Here is a 25,144-nt window from a genome sequence, read left to right on the forward strand (position 1 = left end):
AGGGGTCACTCAGGGTCAGTTCCTGTCCGTGCTCTGCTCTGGCCCCTCCCCCTCCCCTCTGACCCCGACAAAACCCTGAAAATTTTGGGGTTTTTTCGAAAACTTTAATTTCATTTCTGCCCCTCCCACTGATCCCGTCATTAATTAGTAACTCGTTAATTATTCACAACTCATTAATTACTCATCAATTATTAATTTAATTACAGCTCATAATTCACCCTCGGGGGGGTGGGAGGAGGGGTCACTCCTCTGACGTCATCAACTTCGGGTTAACCCCCCCCCCTCCTTCCCCCCACCCACCATGACGTCATCCGGGCGACGTCACGCGGGGCGGGGGGGCGTGTCCCGGGGCGGTGACGTCATCACTTGTGGTAGAAGCGCTGCCCCTGCCCGTGGGGGAGGAAGGGGCCGTGCCGGGCCTGGGGGGGGGAGGGGCGGTGAGGGGTGGGGGGAGGGGCGGTGGCGCCCCCCCCTCCTCCACAGGGGGTGTGGGGGAGGGGCGCTGGGGGGTGTGGGGGAGGGGCGGGGACTCACGTGGGGGGGGGGCGGCTGCGGGGCGGCGCCGTGGGGGGGGAAGGTGCCGGGGGAGGCGGCGCGGGGGGGGGCGGGGAAGGGCAGCGCCGGCTGTGGGGGGAGGGGAGGGCTGGGGGGGAGGGGCACGGAGGGGGGGCTGCCCGCGAGCCCCTCCCCCCCCCTTCCCCTCCCCTCCCCCGTTTTAAATCCCCAAACCTGCCCCTCCCCCCCCACTTCCCCTCCCCCCACCCGACCTCGTGCCCCTCCCCCATCGAACCCCGCCCCTCCCCCCCCCATCCCTGCTGCCCGTTCCCCTCCCCCACCTCACCCTGCGCCCCTCCCCCACCCTCCCCGCCCCTCCCCCACCCCCGACCTTGGGGTTCCCCTGGATGGGCACGGGCAGTTGGGGGCTGGGCAGGAGGGCGGGGCCGGGGTGCAGCGCCTGCAGGGGGGGGGAGGGGGAGGTGGTGAGGGGGGGGCCGAGACCCCCCCCCAGGACACCCCCCGCCCCTCCCCCACCCTCCCCGATTCTCCCCTCCCCCCACCTCCAATGATCTCCCCCCAAAATTCTCCCTCGGCCGCCCCTCCCCCACCTCCCCCCAAACCTTTTCTCCCCCTCCCCCACCCCGCTCCCAGCCCCTCCCCCTCCCCCCGTGCCCCTCCCCCTCTCACGGGCTCGCTGAACCCTGATTGGCTGTTGGCGTGTTCCAGCTGTTTCTGCAGCGGCAGCGATGAGCTGGGGGGGAGGAACCCTGGGGGGAGGGGGAGGGGCGGCTGAGCAGCCGCGCCCAGATTTGCCCCACCCCCTCCCCAGGTGTGTTCCAGGTGTATCCACCTGTGTCCCACCCGTTTCCAGCTGTTTCCAGCTGTGTATTCTCGCTGTCCCCACCTCTTTCCAGCTGTGTCCCAGCTGTTTCCCCCACCTGTATTCTAGATGTCTATTCCAGCTGTTTCCAGCTGTTTACACCCGTTTCCAGCTGTCTATTCCAGCTGTTTCCAGCTGCTCACACCCGTATTCCGCCTGTCTATTCCAGCTGTGTTTCCAGCTGTTTCCACCCGTTTCCAGCTGTGTCCCAGCTGTGCTTCCAGCTGTTCCCAGCTTTCTATTCCAGCTGTGTTCCAGCTGTCTATTCCAGCTGTCTGTTCCAGCTGTGTTCCAGCTGTTCCCAGCTGTCTATTCCAGCTGTTCCCAGCTGTGTCCCAGCTGTCTATTCCAGCTGTGTCCCAGCTGTGTCCCAGCTGTCTATTCCAGCTGTGTTCCAGCTGTGTCCCAGCTGTGTCCCAGCTGTCTATTCCAGCTGTGTCCCAGCTGTGTCCCAGCTGTGTCCCAGCTGTCTATTCCAGCTGTGTCCCAGCTGTCTATTCCAGCTGTTCCCAGCTGTCTATTCCAGCTGTGTCCCAGCTGTGTATTCCAGCTGTGTATTCCAGCTGTTCCCAGCTGTGTTCCAGCTGTTTCCTCACCTGCCTGTCCCGGGGGGAAGTGCCCGTGGAGGCCGAAGGCGCCCCCTGGCGGCTGCTGGGGCAGGAACGGCAGCGCCGGGAACGCGGCGGGGGCTGGGCACGGGGAGAGCCAATGAGAACCAGGAACAACCAGTGACCCCCAGTGACCCCCAGTGACAACCAGTGACCCCCCCAGTGACCCCCCCAGTGACCCCCAGTGACCCCCCCAGTGACCCCCCAGTGACCCCCCAGTGACAACCAGTGACCCCCAGTGACCCCCCCAGTGACCCCCCAGTGACCTCCCAGTGACCCCCCAGTAACAACCAGTAATCACCAGTGACCCCCAGTGACCCCCCCAGTGACCCCCCCAGTGACCCCCAGTGACCCCCCAGTGACCCCCAGTGACCCCCAGTGACCCCCAGTGACCCCCAGTAACAACCAGTAATCACCAGTGACCCCCAGTGACCCCCCAGTGACCCCCAGTGACCCCCCAGTGACCCCCAGTAACAACCAGTAATCACCAGTGACCCCCAGTGACCTCCCAGTGACCCCCAGTAACAACCAGTGACCCCCAGTGACCCCCAGTGACCCCCCAGTGACCCCCAGTGACCCCCAGTGACCCCCCAGTGACAACCAGTGACCCCCAGTGACCTCCCAGTGACAACCAGTGACCCCCAGTGACCTCCCAGTGACCTCCCAGTGACCCCCCACTGACCCCCCACTGACCCCCACTGACCCCCCAGTGACCCCCCAGTGACCCCCAGTGACCCCCCAGTGACCTCCCAGTGACCTCCCAGTGACCTCCCAGTGACCCCCCAGTAACAACCAGTGACCCCCACTGACCCCCCAGTAACCCCCAGTGACCCCCAGTGACCTCCCAGTGACCCCCCAGTGACCCCCAGTGACCCCCCAGTGACCCCCCAGTGACCTCCAGTAACAACCAGTGACCCCCCCACTGACCCCCCAGTGACCCCCCAGTGACCCCCAGTGACCCCCCAGTGACCTCCCAGTGACCTCCCAGTGACCTCCCAGTGACCCCCCAGTAACAACCAGTGACCCCCACTGACCCCCCAGTGACCCCCCAGTGACCCCCAGTGACCCCCAGTGACCCCCCAGTGACCTCCCAGTGACCCCCAGTAACAACCAGTGACCCCCCCCAGTGACCTCCCAGTGACCCCCAGTGACCCCCAGTAACAACCAGTAATCACCAGTGACCCCCAGTGATCCCCCAGTGACCCCCCAGTGACCCCCAGTGACCCCCCAGTGACCTCCCAGTGACCCCCCAGTGATCCCCAGTGACCCCCAGTGACCCCCCAGTGACCCCCAGTGACCCCCAGTGACCTCCCAGTAACAACCAGTGACCCCCCAGTGACCCCCCAGTGACCCCCAGTGACCCCCAGTAACAACCAGTAATCACCAGTGACCCCCAGTGACCCCCCAGTGATACCCCAGTGACCCCCCAGTGACCCCCAGTGACCCCCAGTGACCTCCCAGTAACAACCAGTGACCCCCCAGTGACCCCCCAGTGACCTCCCAGTCCCCCCAGTGACCCCCAGTGACCCCCCAGTGATACCCCAGTGACCCCCCAGTAACAACCAGTGACCCCCCAGTGACCCCCCAGTGACCCCCCCAGTGACCTCCCAGTGACCCCCCCAGTAACAACCAGTGACCCCCCAGTGACCTCCCAGTGACCCCCAGTAACAACCAGTAATCACCAGTGACCCCCAGTGACCTCCCAGTGACCCCCAGTGACCCCCCCAGTGACCCCCCCAGTGACCCCCAGTAACAACCAGTAATCACCAGTGACCCCCAGTGACTCCCCAGTGACCCCCAGTGACCCCCAGTGACCTCCCAGTGACCCCCCCAGTGACCCCCAGTGACCCCCCAGTAACAACCAGTGACCCCCAGTGACCACCAGTGACCTCCTAATTCCCCCCCAGCGAACCCCCCAGTTCCCTCCCAGTCCCCCCCAATCCCCCTCCAGTCCCCCCCAGTTCCCCCAATCCCCCCCCAGCCCCCCCAGCCCCCCCAGTTCTCACGCCGCAGCTGCTGGGCTCCCCCGTAGGCCGGTGGGGGCTGGGCGGGGGGGAAGGGTGGGGGAGGGGCGGGGCTCTGCCCCACGGCGAAGGGGGCGGGGCCGGGACCCCCCTGGGCCCCCCCGAAAGCTCCGGGGTCCCCCCCGGCCCCAAAGGGCGGCTGAGCCCCGAAATGGCGCGGCTGGAAAAGGGGAGGGGTCAGCGGGGGGGGAGGGGCCCAGGGATGGGGGAGGGGATTTGGGGCTCAGGGATTTGGGGAGGGGGCTCAGGGATTTGGGGAGGGGGCTGGGATTGGAGTGAGGAATTGGGGAGGGGGCTCAGGGAATTGGGGAGGGGGCTGGGATTTGGGGTCAGGATTTGGGAAGGGGGCTCAGGGATTTGGGGAGGGGGCTGGGATTGGGGTCAGGATTTGGGGAGGGGGCTCGGAGATTTGGGATCAGGATTTGGGGAGGGGGCTGGGATTGGAGTGAGAAATTGGGGAGGGGGCTCAGGGATTTGGGGAGGGGGCTGGGATTGGAGTGAGGAATTGGGGAGGGGGCTCAGGGAATTGGGGAGGGGGCTGGGATTTGGGGTCAGGATTTGGGGAGGGGGCTCGGAGATTTGGGATCAGGATTTGGGGAGGGGGCTGGGATTGGAGTGAGGAATTGGGGAGGGGGCTCAGGGATTTGGGGTCAGGATTTGGGGAGGGGGCTCGGAGATTTGGGGTCAGGATTTGGGGAGGGGGCTGGGATTGGAGTGAGGAATTGGGGAGGGGGCTCAGGGATTTGCAGGACGCTCAGGGAGGGGCTCAGGAATTTGGGGAGGGGGCTCAGGAATTGGGGTGAGGAATTGGGGAGGGGACTCAGAGATTTGGGGGAGGGGGCTCAGGGATTTGGGGAAGGGGCTGGGATTGGGGTCAGGATTTGGGGAGGGGGCTCAGGGATTTGGGGGGGCTCAGGGATTGGGGTCAGGATTTGGGGAGGGGGCTCAGGGATTTGGGGAGGGATCCCCGAGATCTGGGGGGGCTCAGGGGTTGAGGAATTGGGGGAGGAAATTGAGGAGGGGTCCTCAGGAATTGGGGAGGGACCCCCAAAACCCCCCAGAGACCCCCAAAACCCCCCCAGGAACCCCAAAATCCCCCCAGGGAACCCCAAAATCCCCCCAGGGACCCCCAAAACCCCCCAGGGACCCCCAAAACCTCTCAGGGACCCCCAAAACCCCCCAGGGACCCCCAAAACTCCCCAGGGACCCCCAAAACCTCTCAGGGACCCCCAAAACTCCCCAGGGACCCCCAAAACCCCCCCAGGGAACCCCAAAACCTTCCCAGGGACCCCCAAAACCTCTCAGGGACCCCCAAATTCCCCCCAGGGACCCCCAAAATCCCCCCAGGGACCCCCAAAATCCCCCCAGGGACCCTCAAACCCTCCCCAAAGCCCCCCTGGGACCCCCCAACTTCTACAGGGACCCTCCCCCCACCCTCCAATCCCCCTGGGATCCCCCAAAATCCCCCCGGGACCCCCCGGGACCCCCAACTCACGCTGATCACGGGGGGTCCGAACATTTGCTTGGCTCGATCGGCCCCGATGAGCCCCGAGCGGGGCCCCCCCGGGCTGCCTGCGGGGACCCCCAAAATCCACCCCAAAATCAGCCCGGGACCCCCAAAATCCACCCCAAAATCAGCCCGGGACCCCCAAAATCAACCTGGGACCCCCAAAATCCACCCCAAAATCAGCCTGGGACCCCCAAAATCCACCCCAAAATCAACCTGGGACCCCCAAAATCAGCCTGGGACCCCCAAAATCCACCCCAAAATCAGCCTGGGACCCCCAAAATCAGCCTGGGACCCCCAAAATCCACCCCAAAATCAGCCTGGGACCCCCAAAATCCACCCCAAAATCAGCCCGGGACCCCCAAAATCAGCCCAGGACCCCCAAAATCCACCCCAAAATCAGCCTGGGACCCCCAGAAACCTCCCCAAACCCCCCAAAAACCTCCTCCAGATCACCTCAAAAACTCCTGAATCACCCCAAAATCAGCCAGAGACCCCTCCTGGGGACCCCAAAAATCACCCAGGATCCCCCCAAAATACTCCCAAGTGCTCCCTAAACCCTTCCAGGATCCCCCAGGACCCCCCAAACCTCCCCCAAACCCCCCCAGGACCCCCGAAACCCCCCCAGGACCCCCCAAACTCCCCCCAAACCCCCCCAGGACCCCCGAAACCCCCCCAGGACCCCCCAAACTCCCCCCAAACCCCCCCAGGACCCCCAGCCCTCACCTGTCATGCCCAGCAGGTGAGCCCCCGGTACCCCCAAACTCTGGGGGTACGCGGCCGCCGTCAGCGTGGTCAGGTCACTGCGGGAAACGGGGTCAGCAGCCCAAAAACACCCCAAAACACCCCAAAAACACCACAAAACACCCCAAAAACACCCAAAAACACCCAGAAACACACCAAAAACACCCAAAAACACCCGGAAACACCCCAAAATCACCACAAAACACCCAAAAACACCCGGAAACACCCCAAAAACACCCCAAAAATACACCAAAAACGCCCCAAAAACACCTGGAAACACCCCAAAAACACCCGGAAACACCCCAAAATCACCCGGAAACACCCCAAAATCACCACAAAACACCCCAAAAATACCCAAAATCCATCCAAAAACACCCCAAAACACCCCAAAAACACCCCAAAACACCCCAAAAACACCCAGAAACACCCCAAAAACACCCTGAAACACACCAAAAACACCCCAAAAACACCTGGAAACACCCCAAAAATACCCAAAATCCATCCAAAAACACCCCAAAACACCCCAAAAACACCCGGAAACAACCCAAAAACACCCGGAAACACCCCAAAATCACCACAAAACACCCCAAAAATACCCAAAATCCATCCAAAAACACCCCAAAACACCCCAAAAACACCTGGAAACTCCCCAAAAACACCCGGAAACACCCCAAAAACACCCTGAAACACACCAAAAACACCCAGAAACACCCCAAAATCACCACAAAACACCCCAAAAATACCCAAAATCCATCCAAAAACACCCCAAAACACCCCAAAACACCCCAAAAACACCCAGAAACACACCAAAAACACCCCAAAAACACCTGGAAACACCCCAAAAACACCCCAAAAACACCCCAAAAACACCCAGAAACACCCCAAAAACACCCCAAAAACACCCCAAAACACACCAAAAACACACCAAAAACACCCCAAAAACAACCCAAAATTATCCCGAAAACACCCGAAAACACCCAGAAACACCCAAAACCATGCAAAATCCACCCAAAACCACCCGAAAACAGCTGAAAACACCCCAAAAACACCAAAAAAATCACCAAAAAATGGCAAAAAAATCACCCAAAAATGACAAAAAACACCAAAAAATCCCCAAAAAATCCCCAAAAAATCCCCAAAAAATCCCAAAAAAATCCCCCAAAATTCCCCAAAATTCCCAAATTTCCCGAAATCCCCCAAAATTTCCCGAAATCCCCCGAATTCCCCCCGAAATTCCCGCTTTCCCACCTCTGCTCCTTGCGGCGCCGTTTCTCCTCCTCGTGCAGAACCTTCTTGAGCTGCAGGAAGAGCTGGTGCTTCTCCTCCTGCAGGGCCCCCAGCTTCTCCTGCAGCTTCAGCAGCTAAAATGGGGTGAAAAACGGGGATTTTGGGAAAAAATGGGGGAATTTGGGGGAAAAACGGTGAAAATTTGGGGAAAAACGGTGAAAATTTGGGGAAAAACGGTGAAAATTTGGGGAAAAAATGGGGATTTTTGGGGGAAAAATGGGAATTTTGGGGGGGTTTCTCCTCCTGCAGCTTCAGCAGCTGCATTGGGGTGAAAAACGGGGATTTTGGGAAAAAATGGGGAAAATTTGGGGAAAAACGGTGAAAATTTGGGGAAAAATGGGGATTTTTGGGGGAAAAAATGGGAATTTTGAGGGGGTTTCTCCTCCTGCAGCTTCAGCAGCTGCATTGGGGTGAAAAACGGGGATTTTGGGAAAAAATGGGGAAAATTTGGGGAAAAACGGTGAAAAATTGGGGAAAAACGGTGAAAATTTGGGGAAAAACGGGGAAAATTTGGGGAAAAAATGGGGATTTTGGGGGAAAAAATGGGAATTTTGAGGGGGTTTCTCCTCCTGCAGCTTCAGCAGCTGGATTGGGGTGAAAAACGGGGATTTTGGGAAAAAATGGGGAAAATTTGGGGAAAAACGGTGAAAATTTGGGGAAAAAATGGGGATTTTTAAGGAAAAAATGGGGATTTTTGGGGGAAAAAACGGTGAATTTTGGAGTGGGAAATGGGAATTTTGAGCCCCAAGTTTCTCCTGCAGCTGGATTGGGGTGAAAAACGGGGATTTTGGGAAAAAATGGGGGAAATTTGGGGGAAAAAACGGTGAAAATTTGGGGGAAAAATGGGGATTTTTGGGGGAAAAAATGGGAATTTTGAGGGGGTTTCTCCTCCTGCAGGGCCCCCAGCTTCTCCTGCAGCTTCAGCAGCTGGATTGGGGTGAAAAACGGGGATTTTGGGAAAAAATGGGGAAAATCTGGGGGAAAACGGTGAAAATTTGGGGAAGAAATGGGGATTTTTGGGGGAAAAATGGGAATTTTGGGGGAAAAAATGGGAATTTTGAAGGGGGAAATGGGAATTTTGAGCCCCAAGTTTCTCCTGCAGCTGGATTGGGGTGAAAAACGGGGATTTTGGGAAAAAATGGGGGAATTCTGGGAAAAACGGTGAAAATTTGGGGGAAAACGGTGAAAATTTGGGAAAAAAATGGGAATTTTTGGGGAAAAAATGGGGATTTTTGGGGGGAAAATGGGAATTTTTGGGAGAAAAATGGTGAATTTTGGAGGGGGAAATGGGAATTTTGAGCCCCAAGTTTCTCCTGCAGCTTCAGCAGTTGGAATTAAGGGGAAAAAATGGGAATTTGGGAAAAAAATGGGAATTTGGGAAAAAAACGGGAATTTTGGGGAGAAAAAGGCCAAATTTAGGGAAAAAAATGGTGAAAATTTGGGGAAAAACGGTGAAAATTTGGGAAAAAAAAAGGGAATTCTGGGTGTGTTTTTTTGGGATTTGGTTGGAATTTTTGGGAATATTTTTGGAGTGGTTTTTTTTGGGGATTTTGAGTGGTTATTTGAGATTATATTCGGATTTTTGGGTGGAGTTTTGACGGATTTTGGTTGGATTTGGGGGAATTTTTTTTGGATTTTTGGGTGGATTTTTTAGGGATTTTTTAGGAATTTTTTGAGGGATTTTTTTTTGGCTTTAAAGTGGTTTTTTTGAGAATTTTTTGGGGATTATATTTTGATTTTTGTGGATTTTTGGTGAGATTTTGGACGAATTCTGGATGAATTTTTCCAGGGATTTTTTTGGGGTGATTTTTAGGGAATTTTTGGATTTTTTGGGATTTTTTTGGGGATTTTTGGGTGGAGTTTTGGAGAATTTTGGGAGAATTTTTTAAGGATTTTTTAAGGATTTTTTAGGAATTTTTGGAGGGATTTTAAGTGATTTTTTTGGGATTATATTTTGATTTTTAGGGGGATTTTTGGTGAGATTTTGGACGAATTCCGGGTGAATTTTTCCGGGGATTTTTTTGGGGTGATTTTTGGGGAATTTTGGGATTTTTTTTTGGATTTTTTTAGGGATTTTGGGGTGGAGTTTTGGAGAATTTTGGGAGGATTTTTTAGGAATTTTGGGCAGATTTTTTTTAACTTTAAGTGCTTTTTTAGCGATTTTTTTGGATTATATTTCGATTTTCGTGGGGATTTTGGGGGGATTTGGGGTGAATCTTTCTGGGGATTTTTTTGGGGTGATTTTTAGGGAATTTTTGGATTTTTTTGGGGATTTTTGGGTGGAGTTTTGGAGAATTTTGGGAGGATTTTTTAAGGATTTTTTAAGGATTTTTTAGGAATAGTTGGAGGGATTTTAAGTGATTTTTTTGGGATTATATTTTGATTTTTAGGGGGATTTTTGGTGAGATTTTGGATGAATTCCGGGTGAATTTTTCCAGGGATTTTTTTGGGGTGATTCTTAGGGAATTTTGGGATTTTGGGGGATTTTTTTTTGATTTTGGGTTGGAGTTTTTGGGAATTTTGGGAGAATTCTGGGGAACGTTTTTTTGATTTTCAGGAGCATTTTTTAGGGTTTTTTTAGGAATTTTTGGAGGGATTTTGGGTGGATTTTTTGGGATTATATTTTGATTTTTAGGGGGATTTTTGGTGAGATTTTGGACGAATTCCGGGTGAATTTTTCCAGGGATTTTTTTGGGGTGATTTTTGGGGAATTTTGGGATTTTTTTTGGATTTTTTTAGGGATTTTGGGGTGGAGTTTTGGAGAATTTTGGGAGGATTTTTTAGGAATTTTGGGCAGATTTTTTTTAACTTTAAGTGCTTTTTTAGCGATTTTTTTGGATTATATTTCGATTTTCGTGGGGATTTTGGGGGGATTTTGGGTGAATCTTTCTGGGGATTTTTTTGGGGTGATTTTTAGGGAATTTTTGGATTTTTTGGGGGACTTTTGGGTGGAGTTTTGGAGAATTTTGGGAGGATTTTTTAAGGATTTTTGAAGGATTTTTTAGGAATTTTTGAAGGGATTTTAAGTGATTTTTTTGGGATTGTATTTTGATTTTTAGGGGGATTTTTGGTGAGATTTTGGACGAATTCTGGATGAATTTTTCCAGGGATTTTTTTGGGGTGATTTTTGGGGATTTTGGGGATTTTTTTTTGGATTTTTTTAGGGATTTTGGGGTGGAGTTTTGGAGAATTTTGGGAGGATTTTTTAGGAATTTTGGGCAGATTTTTTTTAACTTTAAGTGCTTTTTTAGCGATTTTTTTGGATTATATTTCGATTTTCGTGGGGATTTTGGGGGGATTTTGGGTGAATTTTTCTGGGGATTTTTTTGGGGTGATTTTTAGGGAATTTTTGGATTTTTTGGGATTTTTTTGGGGATTTTTGGGTGGAGTTTTGGAGAATTTTGGGAGGATTTTTTAAGGATTTTTTAAGGAATTTTTAGGAATTTTTGAAGGGATTTTAAGTGATTTTTTTGGGATTATATTTTGATTTTTAGGGGGATTTTTGGTGAGATTTTGGATGAATTCCGGGTGAATTTTTCCGGGGATTTTTTTGGGTTGATTCTTAGGGAATTTTGGGATTTTGGGGGATTTTTTTTTTTATTTTGGGTTGGAGTTTTGGAGAATTTTGGGAGAATTCTGGGGAACTTTTTTTTTTATTTTCAGGAGCATTTTTCAGGGTTTTTTTAGGGATTTTTGGAGGGATTTTGGGTGGATTTTTTGGGATTATATTTTGATTTTTAGGGGGATTTTTGGTGAGATTTCAGAGGAATTCCGGGTGAATTTTTGCGGGGATTTTTTTGGGGTGATTTTCAGGGATTTTGGGATTTTTAGGGGATTTTTTTAGGGATTTTGGGGTGGAGTTTTGGGGAATTTTGGGAGGATTTTTGGGAGGATATTTTAGGAACATTTGGAGGGATTTTGGGCAGATTTTTTTTACTTTAAAGTGTTTTTTTTATGCGATTTTTGGGGATTTTTGGTGAGATTTCGGAGGAATTCCGGGTGAATTTTTGCGGGGATTTTTTTGGGGTGATTTTTAGGGATTTTGGGAATTTTTCCCCACCTGTTCCCGGGTCTCCTCCAGGGACATCCTCTCCTCCAGCTCCTTGCGCCGGCGCCGCTCCTGCTCCTCCCGAACCTTCTGCTCCATCATCTTGTCCACCTCCTCCTCCTCTGCGGCCGCCGCGGGGACAGACCGGGGTCAGAGGGGTCAGAGGGGTCAGCCAGGGGTCATGGGGTCAGCCAGGGGTCATGGGGTCAGCCAGGGGTCAGTGGGGTCAGCCAGGGGTCAGAGGGGTCAGCCAGGGGTCAGTGGGGTCACTCAGGGGTCATTTGGGTCAGCCAGGGGTTAGCCAGGGGTCAGCCAGGGGTCAGCAGGGTCAGCCAGGGGTCATTGGGGTCACTCAGGGGTCAGAGGGGTCAGTGCAGGGGTCAGCAGGGTCAGCCAGGGGTCAGTGGGGTCATTGGGGTCAGCCAGGGGTCATTCAGGGGTCAGCGGGGTCAGCACAGACGTCAGCGGGGTCACTCAGGGGTCAGCAGGGTCAGCTAGGGGTCAATGGGGTCATTGGGGGTCACCCCAGGGTCATTTCAAGTCATTGGGGTCACCCAGGGGTCATCCAGGGGTCACTCAGGGGTCACCCAGGGATTATTTGGGGTCATTTCAGGTCATTGGGGTCACCCAGGGGTCACTGTTGGGATTTGGGGGTCCCACCTCTGCCCTGACCCCTTCCCAAAGGGGGCGTGGCCTGCGCTTGGGGGGGCACCTGGAGGCGGGGCCTGTTACCATGGCAACGGCGCTGGGGGCGGGGCATTTCCCTAGAGCAACGGCGCCAAACCCAGCCCTTGTTGCCATGGAAACCCCGGGGGCGGGGCCTGTTGCTATGCACACCCCGGGGGGGCTGCTGCTATGGATACCCTGAGGGCGGGGCCTGTTGCTATGCACACCCCTGTGGGCGGGGCCTGTTGCTATGCACACCCCCCGGGGGCTGTGCCTGTTGCCATGGAGACGCGGCGAGCGCGGCCTCATTCCCCTCACGGCCCTCTCGGGCCTCCCCCGCCCCACCGGGAGCCTGCGGGGCTCCGGCCGCCCCCGGGGCTCCCCCCGCCGCTGCCGGCCGCCCCGCCCGGGCTCACCCTGCCGCTTGCGCTCCCGCTCCACCATGACGTGGCGGTGCAGCGCCCGCGCCATGGCCGAGCTGAGCTTCGGCCGCTCCAGCAGCGCCGGCATCGTGCGAGGGCCGCGGGCAGCGAGCGCGGCCGGGCCGGGCCGAGCTTCCGCTTCCGGAGCGGCTCCCTCAGCGCGGGGACACGCCCACCCGGCCGGGAACGAGGCGAAACCACGCCCAACCGGACGGGAACGAGGCCAAGCCACGCCCACCCGGACGGGAACGAGGCGAAACCACGCCCCAAGCGCGCCGTGAGGCGAAGCCACGCCCCTTTCCCCAGGAATGAGGCGAAACCACGCCTTGATTTCCTTTTAAGGAAAAGCCACGCCCTTAATGCCTTATGAGGGGAAAACCACGCCCTCTCCCTCGGAAAAAAGGCCGAACCACGCCCCAATTACCATATAAGGAAATCAAACGCTCCTTTTGGCGAAAACGAGGCCAGGCCACGCCCTAATCCCCAAATAAGGAGAGGCCACGCCCCCTCGGAGCCGTGTGCAGACGTGGCTCCCTCAGGCCCCTCCCCCAACCCCCGGGGGGAATCCCCGACCCCTCCCCCACCCTTGAGGGTCCCGATTTCGCCCCTCCCCCCCCTTGATCCCCCAAATTCCCCCCTCTGCCCCTCCCCCACCCCAAATTTTCCCGCCCCTCCCCCACACAGCACTCGCGAGGTTTTTTTCTCACGGTTTTATTTGGGGGGGGGAGGGGCAAAGGGGGGGGAGGGGCGAGACCTCCCCTCCCCCTCCCCCGCAGCAGCTTTAAATAAAAATTCTTTTTTTTTTTTTTTAAAAAAAAAAACCCCAAAAACCAAAAAAAAAAAAAATAAAAACCCCAAAACCCGACCAGAAACCTCCCCCTCCCCCCCAAAAAAAACCCCCAAATCCCCCCCCCCAAAAAAACCCCTCCCCCACCCCCGGATTCACATTTGGGGCAATAAATAAAGGGGGGGAGGGGGAGGGGAGGGGGAGGGGCGGAGGGGGAGGGGCTGTGCAGTGGGGGAGGGGGGGCAAGTGCTGTGACCCCTCCCCCCCCCAAAAAAAACCCAAAAAATTGGGGTGAACCCCCCCAAAAAACGGCTCCAGGGACCCCAAAATTGGGCTCGAGGACCCTCCCCTCCCCTCCCCCCTCCCCCCCAATTTTGGGGCGATTCCCCCATTTTTGGGGAGGAGATTTCCCCCAATTTTTATTTCGGGAGAAATTCCCCCATTTTTTTTTTTTTTTCCAGGGAATTCCCCCAATTTTGGGAAGAAATCTCCCATATTTTTGGAAGGAATTCCTCCAATTTTTTTGGGAAGAATTCCCCCAATTTTTTTCAGGGAATTCCCCCAAATTTTTGCCAAGAATTTTCCACATTTTCGGAGGAATTCCCCCAATTTTCAGAGAAATTCTCCCGTATTTTTTGAAGGAATTCCCCCTATTTTTTTTTGGGGAAGAATTCCCAGTTTTTTCAGGGAATCTCCTCATATTTTTTGGAGGAATTCTCCCAAATTTTTGGGAATAATCCTCTCATTTTCAGAGAAATTCCCCCACACTTTTGGGAAGAATTCCCCCATTTTCTGCAAAATTCTCCCCTATTTTTTGAAGGAATTCCCCCAATTTTTTTGGGAAGAATTCTCCCATTTTCAGAGAAATTCCCCCCTATTTTTTGAAAGAATTCCCCCACATTTTTGGGAAGAATTCCCCCAATTTTTTTGAAGGAATTCCCCCATTTTCGGAAGAATTCTCCCATATTTTTTGAAAGAATTTCCCCATATTTTTTAGGATGAATTCCCCCATTTTCCAAGAAATTCCCCCAAATTTTTGGGAACAATTCCCCCAATTTTTTTGGGGAATAATTCCCCCATTTTTGCAATAATTCCTCCAAATTTTCCCCCAATTTTTTGGGGAAGAATTCCCCCATTTTCAGAAGAATTCCCCCACATTTCCCAAAGGAATTTCCCCATTTTTGGAAGAATTCCCCCAATTTTTTGGGGGAAGAATTTGCCCATTTTTGGGTTGAATTCCCCCATTTTCGGAAGAATTCCCCCAATTTTTTTGGGAATAATTTCCCCATTTTTGGAAGAATTCCTCCAATTTTTTTGGGGAAGAATTTGCCCATTTTTGGGTTGAATTCCCCCATTTTTGGAAGAATTCCCACAATTTTTTTGGGAAGAATTCCCCCATTTTTGGAAGAATTCTCCCAATTTTTTGGGGGAAGAATTTGCCCATTTTTGGGTTGAATTCCCCCATTTTCAGAAGAATTCTCCCAATTTTTTTAGGAAGAATTTGCCCATTTTTGGGTGGAATTCCCCCATTTTCAGAAGAATTCCCCCACATTTCCCAAAGGAATTCCCCCCTATTTTCCAGGACCGTTTTTCCCGGGAACCCCCCCCCGTTTTTTGGGGCGAATTCCCGCGTTTTTCGCTCAGTCCACGCGGACCAGCAGCCCGGCCAGCACGGTGGCCCCCGGCTCCTTGGTGACCCACTCCAGCTGGCCGGGGTCCAGCCCCTGGGGGGGCTCCAGGGCGGGCGGGGGGCTCAGCGAGGGGGGCCCGGCCCGGAACGAGCCCGGACGGACCCAAACCTCAAAGGCCACCTGAGCCCCCCGGGGCCGCGGCCAGCCCGGCTCCCGGAACCTGGGGGGGAAAAATGTGACAAAATCAGCCAAAATAACCCAAAATTCACCCCAAAATAACCCAAAATTCACCCCAAAATAACCCAAAATCCACCCCAAAATCCTTCCTGAAACCAGCCCGGCTCCCGGAACCTGGGGGGTAAAAATGTGACAAAATCAGCCAAAATAACCCAAAATCCACCCCAAAATAACCTGAAATAACCTGAAATAACCCAAAATTCAGCCCAAAATCCCCCTTCTGAAACCAGCCCGGCTCCCGGAACCTGGAGGGTAAAAATGTGCCAAAATCAGCCAAAATCCACCCCAAAATAACCTGAAATCCACCCCAAAATAACCTGAAATAACCCAAAATTCACCCCAAAATAACCCAAAATTCACCCCAAAATAACCTGAAATAACCCAAAATTATCTGAGATATCCCAAAATTACCTGAAACAACCCAAAATAACCTGAAATTAGCCCAAACTATCCCAAAATAACCTGAAATAACCCAAAATAACCTAAAATTAACCCAAAATATCCAAAAATAACCTGAAATAACCCAAAATAACCTGAAATTAACCCAAAATATCCAAAAATAACCCAAAGTCCACCCCCAAAAAACTGCCCCCAGGATACTCCCTCGAATCACCTCAAAATTACCCAAAATTACCCAAAATCCTCCCCAAAATCCACCCCAAAACCAGCCCCGGCTCCTGGAGATTGGGAAATATCCCAAAACGTCCTAAAATATCCTAAAACAACCCAAAACGTCCCAAAACAGCAGAGAATTCCCCGAAATATCCTGAAATAGCTTAAAGATACCCCAAAATATCCCAAAACGTCCTAAAATATCCCAAAATATCCCCAGGAACATCCCAAAATAGCCCAAAAGAGCTTAAAAATATCCCAGAACAACCCAAAACACCCCAAAATATCCTAAAATATCCTAAAATAGCCCGAAAGAGCTTAAAAATATCCCAGAACATCCCAAAACATCCCAAAATATCCCAAAATATCCCAAAATAGACTGAAAGAGCTTAAAAATATCCCGGAACAACCCAAAACATCCCAAAATAGCCCAAAATATCCTAAAATAGCCCAAAAGAGCTTAAAAATATCCTGGAACAACCCAAAACATCCCAAAATAGCCCAAAATATCCTAAAATAGCCCAAAAGAGCTTAAAAATATCCCAGAACAACCCAAAACATCCCAAAATATCCCAAAATATCCTAAAATAGCCCAAAAGAGCTTAAAAATATCCCAGAATAACCCAAAACATCCCAAAACATCCCAAAATATCCTAAAATAGCCCAAAAGAGCTTAAAAATATCCGGGAACAACCCAAAACATCCCAAAATATCCCAAAATATCCCAAAAGAGCTTAAAAATATCCCGGAACAACCCAAAACATCCCAAAATATCCTAAAATAGCCCAAAATACCCCAAAATAGCTTAAAAATATCCCAGAATAACCCAAAATAGCCCAAAATATCCCAAAACATCCTAAAATAGCCCAAAATAGCTTAAAAATATTCCAGAATAACCCAAAATATCCCAAAATATCCCAAAACATCCCAAAATATCCTAAAATAGCTTAAAAATATCCCAGAACAACCCAAAACATCCCAAAATACCCCAAAATAGCTTAAAAATATCCGGGAACAACCCAAAACATCCCAAAACATCCCAAAACATCCCAAAATATCCCAAAATATCCCAAAATATCCCAAAATAGCTTAAAAATATCCCGGAACAACCCAAAATATCCCAAAATATCCTAAAATATCCCAAAAGAGCTTAAAAATATCCCAAAACATCCCAAAATATCCCAAAATATCCCAAAATATCCCAAAATATCCCAAAATATCCTAAAATAGCCCAAAAGAGCTTAAAAATATCCCAGAATAACCCAAAACATCCCAAAACATCCCAAAATATCCTAAAATGTCCCAGGAACATCCCAAAATAGCCCAAAAGAGCTTAAAAACATCCCGGAATAACCCAAAACATCCCAAAATATCCCAAAATATCCTAAAATAGCCCAAAAGAGCTTAAAAATATCCGGGAACAACCCAAAACATCCCAAAATATCCCAAAATATCCTAAAATATCCCAAAATATCCCAAAATATCCTAAAATACCCCGAAATAGCTTAAAAATATCCTGGAACATCCCAAAATATCCCAAAATATCCCAAAATATCCCAAAATATCCTAAAATAGCCCAAAAGAGCTTAAAAATATCCCAGAATAACCCAAAACATCCCAAAATAGCCCAAAATACCCCAAAATAGCCCAAAAGAGCTTAAAAATATCCCGGAACAACCCAAAATATCCCAAAATATCCTAAAATATCCCAAAAGAGCTTAAAAATATCCGGGAACAACCCAAAATATCCTAAAATAGCCCAAAATATCCTAAAATATCCTAAAATAGCCCAAAAGGGCTTAAAAATATCCCAGAACAACCCAAAACATCCCAAAATATCCTAAAATATCCTAAAATAGCTTAAAAATATCCGGGAACAACCCAAAACATCCCAAAACATCCCAAAATATCCCAAAATACCCCAAAAGAGCTTAAAAATATCCCAGAACAACCCAAAACATCCCAAAACATCCCAAAATATCCTAAAATAGCCCAAAAGAGCTTAAAAACATCCCAGAACAACCCAAAATATCCCAAAATATCCCAAAATATCCTAAAATAGCCCGAAATAGCTTAAAAATATCCTGGAACATCCCAAAATATCCCAAAATATCCCAAAATATCCTAAAATATCCATAAATACCCCAAAAGAGCTTAAAAATATCCCAGAACAACCCAAAATATCCTAAAATATCCTAAAATAGCCCAAAAGAGCTTAAAAATATCCCAAAATAACCCAAAACATCCCAAAATATCCTAAATAGCCCAAAATAGCTTAAAAATATCCTAGAACAACCCAAAACATCCCAAAATATCCTAAAATATCCTAAAATAGCCCAAAAGAGCTTAAAAATATCCCAGAATAACCCAAAACATCCCAAAACATCCCAAAATATCCTAAAATAGCCCAAAATAGCTTAAAAATATCCCAGAACAACCCAAAATATCCCAAAATATCCTAAAATAGCTTAAAAATATCCCAGAACAACCCAAAACATCCCAAAATATCCCAAAATATCCCAAAATATCCTAAAATAGCCCAAAAGAGCTTAAAAATATCCCAGAATAACCCAAAACATCCCAAAATAGCCCAAAATATCCTAAAAGAGCTTAAAAATATCCCAGAACAACCCAAAATATCCCAAAATATCCTGAAAGAGCTTAAAAATATCCTGGAACAACCCAAAACATCCCAAAATATCCCAAAATATCCTAAAATAGCTTAAAAATATCCGGGAACAACCCAAAACATCCCAAAATATCCCAAAATATCCCAAAAGAGCTTAAAAATATCCCGGAACAACCCAAAACATCCCAAAATATCCTAAAATAGCCCAAAATACCCCAAAATAGCTTAAAAATATCCCAGAATAACCCAAAATAGCCCAAAATATCCCAAAACATCCTAAAATAGCCCAAAATAGCTTAAAAATATTCCAGAATAACCCAAAATATCCCAAAATATCCCAAAACATCCCAAAATATCCTAAAATAGCTTAAAAATATCCCAGAACAACCCAAAACATCCCAAAATATCCTAAAATAGCCCAAAAGAGCTTAAAAATATCCCAGAACAACCCAAAACACCCCAAAATATCCTAAAATATCCTAAAATAGCCCGAAAGAGCTTAAAAATATCCCAGAACATCCCAAAACATCCCAAAATATCCCAAAATATCCCAAAATAGACTGAAAGAGCTTAAAAATATCCCGGAACAACCCAAAACATCCCAAAATAGCCCAAAATATCCTAAAATAGCCCAAAAGAGCTTAAAAATATCCTGGAACAACCCAAAACATCCCAAAATATCCCAAAATACCCTGAAAGAGCTTAAAAATATCCTGGAACAACCCAAAACATCCCAAAATATCCTAAAATAGCCCAAAATAGCTTAAAAATATCCCAAAACATCCCAAAATATCCCAGAATAACCCAAAACATCCCAAAATATCCCAAAATATCCTAAAATATCCTAAAATAGCTTAAAAATATCCGGGAACAACCCAAAACATCCCAAAATATCCTAAAATAGCCCAAAATAGCCCAAAAGAGCTTAAAAATATCCGGGAACAACCCAAAACATCCCAAAATAGCCCAAAATATCCTAAAATAGCCCAAAATAGCTTAAAAATATCCCAGAATAACCCAAAATATCCCAAAATATCCTAAAATACCCCGAAATAGCTTAAAAACATCCCAAATTATCCCCAGGAATCCTTTCCCGGATCATCCCAAAATTCCCCCCAAAAAATCCCCCCCCCAAAATCCCCCAATTGGCCCCGCCCCCTTCCCCAAACCACGCCCCTTTCCGAGGCCCCGCCCACTCACGTGACGCGGGTGGCGAACGGCTCCAGGGCCGCGTAGCCCAAGGCCGGGGACAGCACCAGGGGGGCGGGGCCGGGTGGGCGTGGCCCGGAGCCCGGGGGGGCGGGGCCTGAGCGCGGGTGGGCGGGGCCAGGCGGGTCCGGCCGGCAGGGGGCGCTCAGCAGCGACCAAGGGCCTGGAAAGGGGGGAGGGGGCGGGGCTTAGGGGGGTGTGGCCGGGTGGGCGTGGCCAGAAGGAGGGGAGGGGATTGGGGGGTCCCACCCCCCCCCCTTTATTGAGGGGCCCCCACCCATTTTTGGGGGGGATCCTCCCCAATTTTGGGGTCCTTTCCCCAATTTTGGGGTCCTTTTCCCAATTTTGGGGTCCTTTTCCCAATTTTGGGGTCCCCCTCCCCATTTCCAGGTTCCCAGTCCCCATTCTTGGGGTCCCCGTGTCCGTTTTTGGTGTCCCTCTCCTCATTTTCGGGGTCCTTCTCCCCATTTTTGGGGTCCCCATGCCCATTTCAGGATCCCCGTGCCTATTTTTGGGGTCCCCGTGCCAATTTTCGGGGTCCCTCTCCCCATTTTCGGGGTCCCCGTACCCGTTTTTGGGGTCCCTCTCCCCATTTTTGGGGTCCCCATGCCCATTTCAGGATCCCCATGCCCGTTTTGGGGTCCCTCTCCCCATTTTCGGGGTCCCCGTGCCCATTTTCGGGGTCCCTCTCCCCATTTTTGGGGTCCCCGTGCCCATTTCCGGGGTCCCTCTCCCCATTTTTGGGGTCCCTCTCCCCATTTCCGGGGTCCCTCTCCCCATTTTCGGGGTCCCCATGCCCATTTTTGGGGTCCCCGTGCCCATTTTCAGGGTCCCCGTGCCCGTTTTCAGGATCCCCGTGCCCATTTTTGGGGTCCCCGTGCCAATTTTCGGGGTCCCTCTCCCCATTTTCGGGGTCCCCGTGCCCGTTTTTGGGGTCCCTCTCCCCATTTTTGGGGTCCCCATGCCCATTTCAGGATCCCCGTGCCCATTTCCGGGGTCACTCTCCCCATTTCCAGGGTCCCTCTCCCCATTTTTGGTGTCCCTCTCCCCATTTTCGGGGTCCTTCTCCCCATTTTTGGGGTCCCCATGCCCATTTCAGGATCCCCGTGCCTATTTTTGGGGTCCCCGTGCCCATTTTTGGGGTCCCTCTCCCCATTTTCGGGGTCCCCGTGCCCATTTTTGGGGTCCCTCTCCCCATTTTCGGGGTCCCCGTACCCGTTTTTGGGGTCCCTCTCCCCATTTTTGGGGTCCCCATGCCCATTTCAGGATCCCCATGCCCATTTTTGGGGTCCCTCTCCCCATTTTCGGGGTCCCCGTGCCCGTTTTTGGGGTCCCTCTCCCCATTTCCGGGGTCCCTCTCCCCATTTTCGGGGTCCCCGTGCCCGTTTTTGGGGTCCCTCTCCCCATTTTCGGGGTCCCCGTGCCCGTTTTCGGGGTCCCCGTGCCCGTTTTTGGGGTCCCTCTCCCCGTTTTCGGGGTCCCTCTCCCCATTTTCGGGGTCCCCATGCCCATTTTCGGGGTCCCCCTGCCCATTTCCGGGGTCTCTCTCCCCATTTCCGGGGTCCCTCTCCCCATTTTTGGGGTCCCCATGCCCATTTTTGGGGTCCCCGTGCCCGTTTTCGTGGTCCCCGTGCCCGTTTCGGGGGTGCCCACCTGGCACGAGCTCTCCGCGGTCGAGGCTGCGCCGCACGGCGCCGGCGCTGGTGCCGTGATAGGCCCGGGGCCACTTCTGCCACCCCCCCCCCTCCGGCCGCGGCTTCGGCCTGGGGGGAACCCCAAAATCAGCGGCACCCCCCAAAAAAAAACCACCCAAAAACAACAAAAAACACAAAAAAATCACCCCAAAACAACCAAAAACATCCCGAAAACACCCGAAAACAACCAAAAACAACCAAAAACATCCCGAAAACACCAAAAAACACCCAAAAAACACCCAAAAACAACCAAAAATCACCCAAAAACATCCCGAAAACACCCAAAAACAACCAAAAAACACCCAAAAACAACCCGAAAACACCCAAAAACACCCCAAAACCACCCAAAAACACCAAAAAAATGCACAAAAACATCAGAAAACCACCTAAAAACATCCCGAAAACACCCCAAAAATACCCCAAAACACCCAAAAACACCCCAAAACATCCCAAAAACACCCCAAAAAATACCCCAAAACACCCAGAAACACCCAAAAACACCCCAAAAACACCAAAAAACACCCAAAAAATACACAAAAACATCAGAAAACCACCCCAAAACACCCAAAAAACACAAAAAATCTCCCCAAAACCAACAAAAAATATCCAGAAAACATCCCCAAAACACCCCAGAACAGCCAAACACCCAAAAAAAACCCCAAAAGCACCCAAGAAACACCAAAACCACCGGAAAAACACCCAAAAACACCCTAAACCACCCCAAAAACACCCCAAGAGCACCCCAGAACACACAAAAAGATAAAAAACCCTAAAAACCACCAAAAACCACCCCAAAAACACCAAAAACACCCCAAAAAACACCATAAAAACACCCAGGGCCCACAAAAAACACCCAGAGATCCCCAAAAACCACTGAGAGACCCCCAAAACCCACCCAGAACCTCCCTGAGACCCCCCCAGGACCCCCCAAACCTCACCAGGACCCCCCAGTTCCCCCCCAAATCCCTTCCAGGACCCCCAGGGACCCCCAAAACCTCCCCAGGACCCCCCCAAACCCCTCCAGGACCCCCCAGTTCCACCCCAAACCCCCTTTAAACCCCCCCAGGACCCCCCAAACCCCCTCAGAACCCCCCAAACCCCTCCAGGACCCCCCAAACCCCCTCCAGGACCCCCCGGGACCCCCCCAAACCTCCCCAGGACCCCCCAGTTCCACCCCAAATCCTCTTTAAACCCCACCCAGAACCCCCCAAACTCCCTCCAGGACCCCCCAGTTCCACCCCAAATCCCTTCCAGGACCCCCCCAGAACCCCCCCAAACCTCCCCTGGACCCCTCAAACCTCACCAAGACCCCCCAATTCCACCCCAAACCCCCTTTAAACCCCCCCCAATCCCCCTGGGACCACCCCCCCCAAACCTCCCCAGGACCCCCCCAAATCTCCCCAGGACCCCCCAGTTCCACCCCAAATTCTCTTTAAACCCCCCAACTCCACCAGGCCCCCCCGCCAAATCCCCCCCAGACCCCCTGGGACCCCCCGAAACCTCTCCAGGACCCCCCAAACCCCCTCAGGACCCCCCAAACCCCCCCAGGACCCCCCAACCCCCCCCAGGCCCCCCCCAGGACCCCTCAGGACCCCCCAGGACCCCCCCAAACCCCCCCAGGACCCCCCCAGGACCCCCCAGGACCCCCCCAGGACCCCTCAGGACCCCCCCAGGACCCCTCAGGACCCCCAGGACCCCCCAGGACCCCCCAGGACCCCCCCCAGGACCCCCCAAACCCCCCCAGGACCCCCCAGGACCCCCCAACCCCCCCCAGGCCCCCCCCCAGGACCCCCCCCAGGACCCCTCAGGACCCCCAGGACCCCCCAGGACCCCTCAGGACCCCCCCAGGACCCCCCAAACCCCCCCAGGATCCCCCAAACCCCCCCAGGCTTCACCGGAGGCTGAAGCGGCACCAGCCCAGGGGCAGGGGGGGCTCTCGGGGGTCCCGGGGGTCGCCCCCTCCCCTCTCGCAGCCCTCGCAGAAGCAGCGGCTGCGGCGCGGCTCGGGGGCGAAGTACTCGTCTGAAACGGGGGAAAAGGGGGTCAGGGACCCCCAAAACGGGTCTGGGACCCCCAAAAACGGGTCTGGGACCCTCAAAAATGGGTCTGGGACCCCCCAAAATGGGTCAGGACCCCCCAAATCCTCCACAGGACCCCCTCAAATCCCCCCCAGAGCCCCCCAGGATCCCCCAAATCCCCTCCAGGACCCTCCAGGACCCCCCCAGACCCCCCCAGAGCCCCCAAATCCCCCCCAGGACCCCTCAAATCCTCCCCAGAATCCCCCCAGGACCCCTCAGGACCCCCCAAATCCCCCCAAGACCCCCCAAATCCCCCCCCGGACCCCCCAAATCCCCCCCAAATCCCTCCCAGGACCCCTCAAATCCTCCCCAGAACCCCCCAGGACCCCCCAAATCCCCCCTCGGACCCCCCAAATCCCCCCCAGGACCCCTCAAATTCCCCCCAGACCCCCCCGGAGCCCCCAAATCCCCCCCAAATCCCCCCCCGGACCCCTCAAATCCTCCCCAGAACCCCCCAGGACCCCAAAATCCCCCCCAGGACCCCCCCCAGGACCCCCCAGACCCCCCCAGGACCCCCCAAATCCCCCCCCGGACCCCTCAAATCCTCCCCAAATCCCCCCCAGACCCCCCCAGACCCCCCCAGACCCCCCGGAGCCCCCAGACCCACCGGGCAGCAGCAGCAGATCCTTGAAGCGAGCGCACAGGGCCTGGTAGGGGCAGGGCTGGGGGGGCGCGGGGGGTCCCCAGCACAGGCTCTCCTTCACCCCTGGGGGGTCCCGAGGGGGGGGGGCTCAGAACCCACCCGGGACCCCCCCCAAAAAAATCCCCGCCCCCAAAAACCCCCCCCCCCCAAAATCCGGGGCTTCCGGAACCTTCCCAAGCCCCCAAAATCGGCATTTTCCCCTCCCCCCACCCCCCCAAATCTGGGGGGCTCAGGACGCCCCCAGCCCCAAATTTGGGGGTCCTCGACCCCCCCAGCCCCAAATTTGGGGTCCTCGACCCCCCCCAGCCCCAAATTTTGGGGTTCTCGCCCCCTCTGGACCCCAAATTCGGGGGTCTCTCCCCCTTCTCTCCCCAATTTTGGGGTCTCAACCCCCCAAATTTGGGGTCCCCATCCCCGTTTCCCCAAAATTTGGGGGTTTCAACCCCTCCAACCCCCAAAATTTTGGGGTCCTGAACCTCCCACTCCCCAAATTTCGGGGTCCCGAGAACCCCACCCTCCAAAATTTGGGGTCCTGAGCCCCCCAACCCCCAAATTTTGGGGTCCCAAACCTCCCCCAACCCCCAAATTTTGGGGTTCCCACCCCTTCCAGCCCCCAAAATTAACAATTCTGACCCTCCCCCACCCCCAGATTTTGGGGTCCAGAGCCCCCCATCCCCAAATTTTGGGGTGCTCCCCCCAGACCCCTCCCTAAATTTGGGGCTCCCCATCCCTGTTTCCCTAAAATTTGGGGGGTTTCAACCCCTCCAATCCCCAAATTTTGGGGTCCCCAAACCTCCCACTCCCCAAATTTTGGGGTCCAGAACCTCTCAGCCCCCCAAATTTTGGGGTCCTGAGCCCCCCACCCCCCCCAAATTTTAGGGTTCCAAGCCACCCACCCCCCCAAATTTTGGGGTCCCGAACCTCCCACCCTCAAAATTTT

The 25,144-nt window shown here is 52.8% G+C and overlaps 2 protein-coding genes across 6 annotated transcripts in view; both read right to left on the reverse strand.

Annotated features, from left to right (window-relative positions):
• Window positions 1-177: 177 nt before the first annotated feature.
• GPS2 (G protein pathway suppressor 2) lies at window positions 178-12,887 on the reverse strand. Of its 5 annotated transcripts, none has more exons than XM_086871847.1 (11): window positions 12,679-12,887; window positions 11,609-11,718; window positions 7,510-7,622; window positions 6,244-6,320; window positions 5,506-5,582; window positions 3,993-4,170; window positions 1,975-2,067; window positions 1,186-1,265; window positions 887-955; window positions 535-624; window positions 178-419 (listed from the first exon to the last, which is right to left on the reverse strand). In XM_086871847.1, the coding sequence occupies exons 1-11, from the start codon at window positions 12,770-12,772 to the stop codon at window positions 363-365; spliced, it is 1,038 nt and encodes a 345-aa protein (XP_086727973.1). In that variant the 5' UTR covers window positions 12,773-12,887; the 3' UTR covers window positions 178-362. The 5 variants fall into 5 exon arrangements, with proteins under 5 accessions (XP_086727973.1, XP_086727974.1, XP_086727976.1 ...); XM_086871848.1 differs by lacking the exon at window positions 12,679-12,887 and adding an exon at window positions 12,329-12,485; XM_086871850.1 differs by lacking the exon at window positions 3,993-4,170 and having other exon boundaries at window positions 12,679-12,884.
• Window positions 12,888-13,470: 583 nt separating this feature from the next.
• NEURL4 (neuralized E3 ubiquitin protein ligase 4) overlaps window positions 13,471-25,144 on the reverse strand; it is a gene marked incomplete at its 5' end in the record, with an annotated part of 57,563 nt that continues 45,889 nt past the window's right edge. The window contains 5 exons of the mRNA XM_086871706.1: window positions 13,471-15,322; window positions 19,781-19,952; window positions 21,443-21,552; window positions 23,379-23,505; window positions 24,169-24,267. Coding sequence (XP_086727832.1) covers window positions 15,112-15,322; window positions 19,781-19,952; window positions 21,443-21,552; window positions 23,379-23,505; window positions 24,169-24,267 — 719 coding nt within the window. The remainder of the gene's footprint in view (window positions 15,323-19,780; window positions 19,953-21,442; window positions 21,553-23,378; window positions 23,506-24,168; window positions 24,268-25,144) is intronic.

Source organism: Cyanistes caeruleus, chromosome 37, assembly GCF_971803275.1.
Source record: "Cyanistes caeruleus chromosome 37, bCyaCae1.hap1.1, whole genome shotgun sequence".
Lineage (NCBI taxonomy): Eukaryota > Metazoa > Chordata > Aves > Passeriformes > Paridae > Cyanistes > Cyanistes caeruleus.

Bases quoted from the DNA above. Each gene is read 5' to 3' on its own strand.
- GPS2 (XM_086871847.1), bottom strand. From the start codon at position 12,772: ATGCCGGCGCTGCTGGAGCGGCCGAAGCTCAGCTCGGCCATGGCGCGG. The intron at 6,321-7,509 runs GTGGGAAAGCGG...CGTTTCCCGCAG, and splicing joins CGGCGCCGCAAGGAGCAGAG to TGACCTGACCACGCTGACGG. The intron at 5,583-6,243 runs GTGAGGGCTGGG...GGGTCCCCGCAG, and splicing joins TCACCTGCTGGGCATGACAG to GCAGCCCGGGGGGGCCCCGC.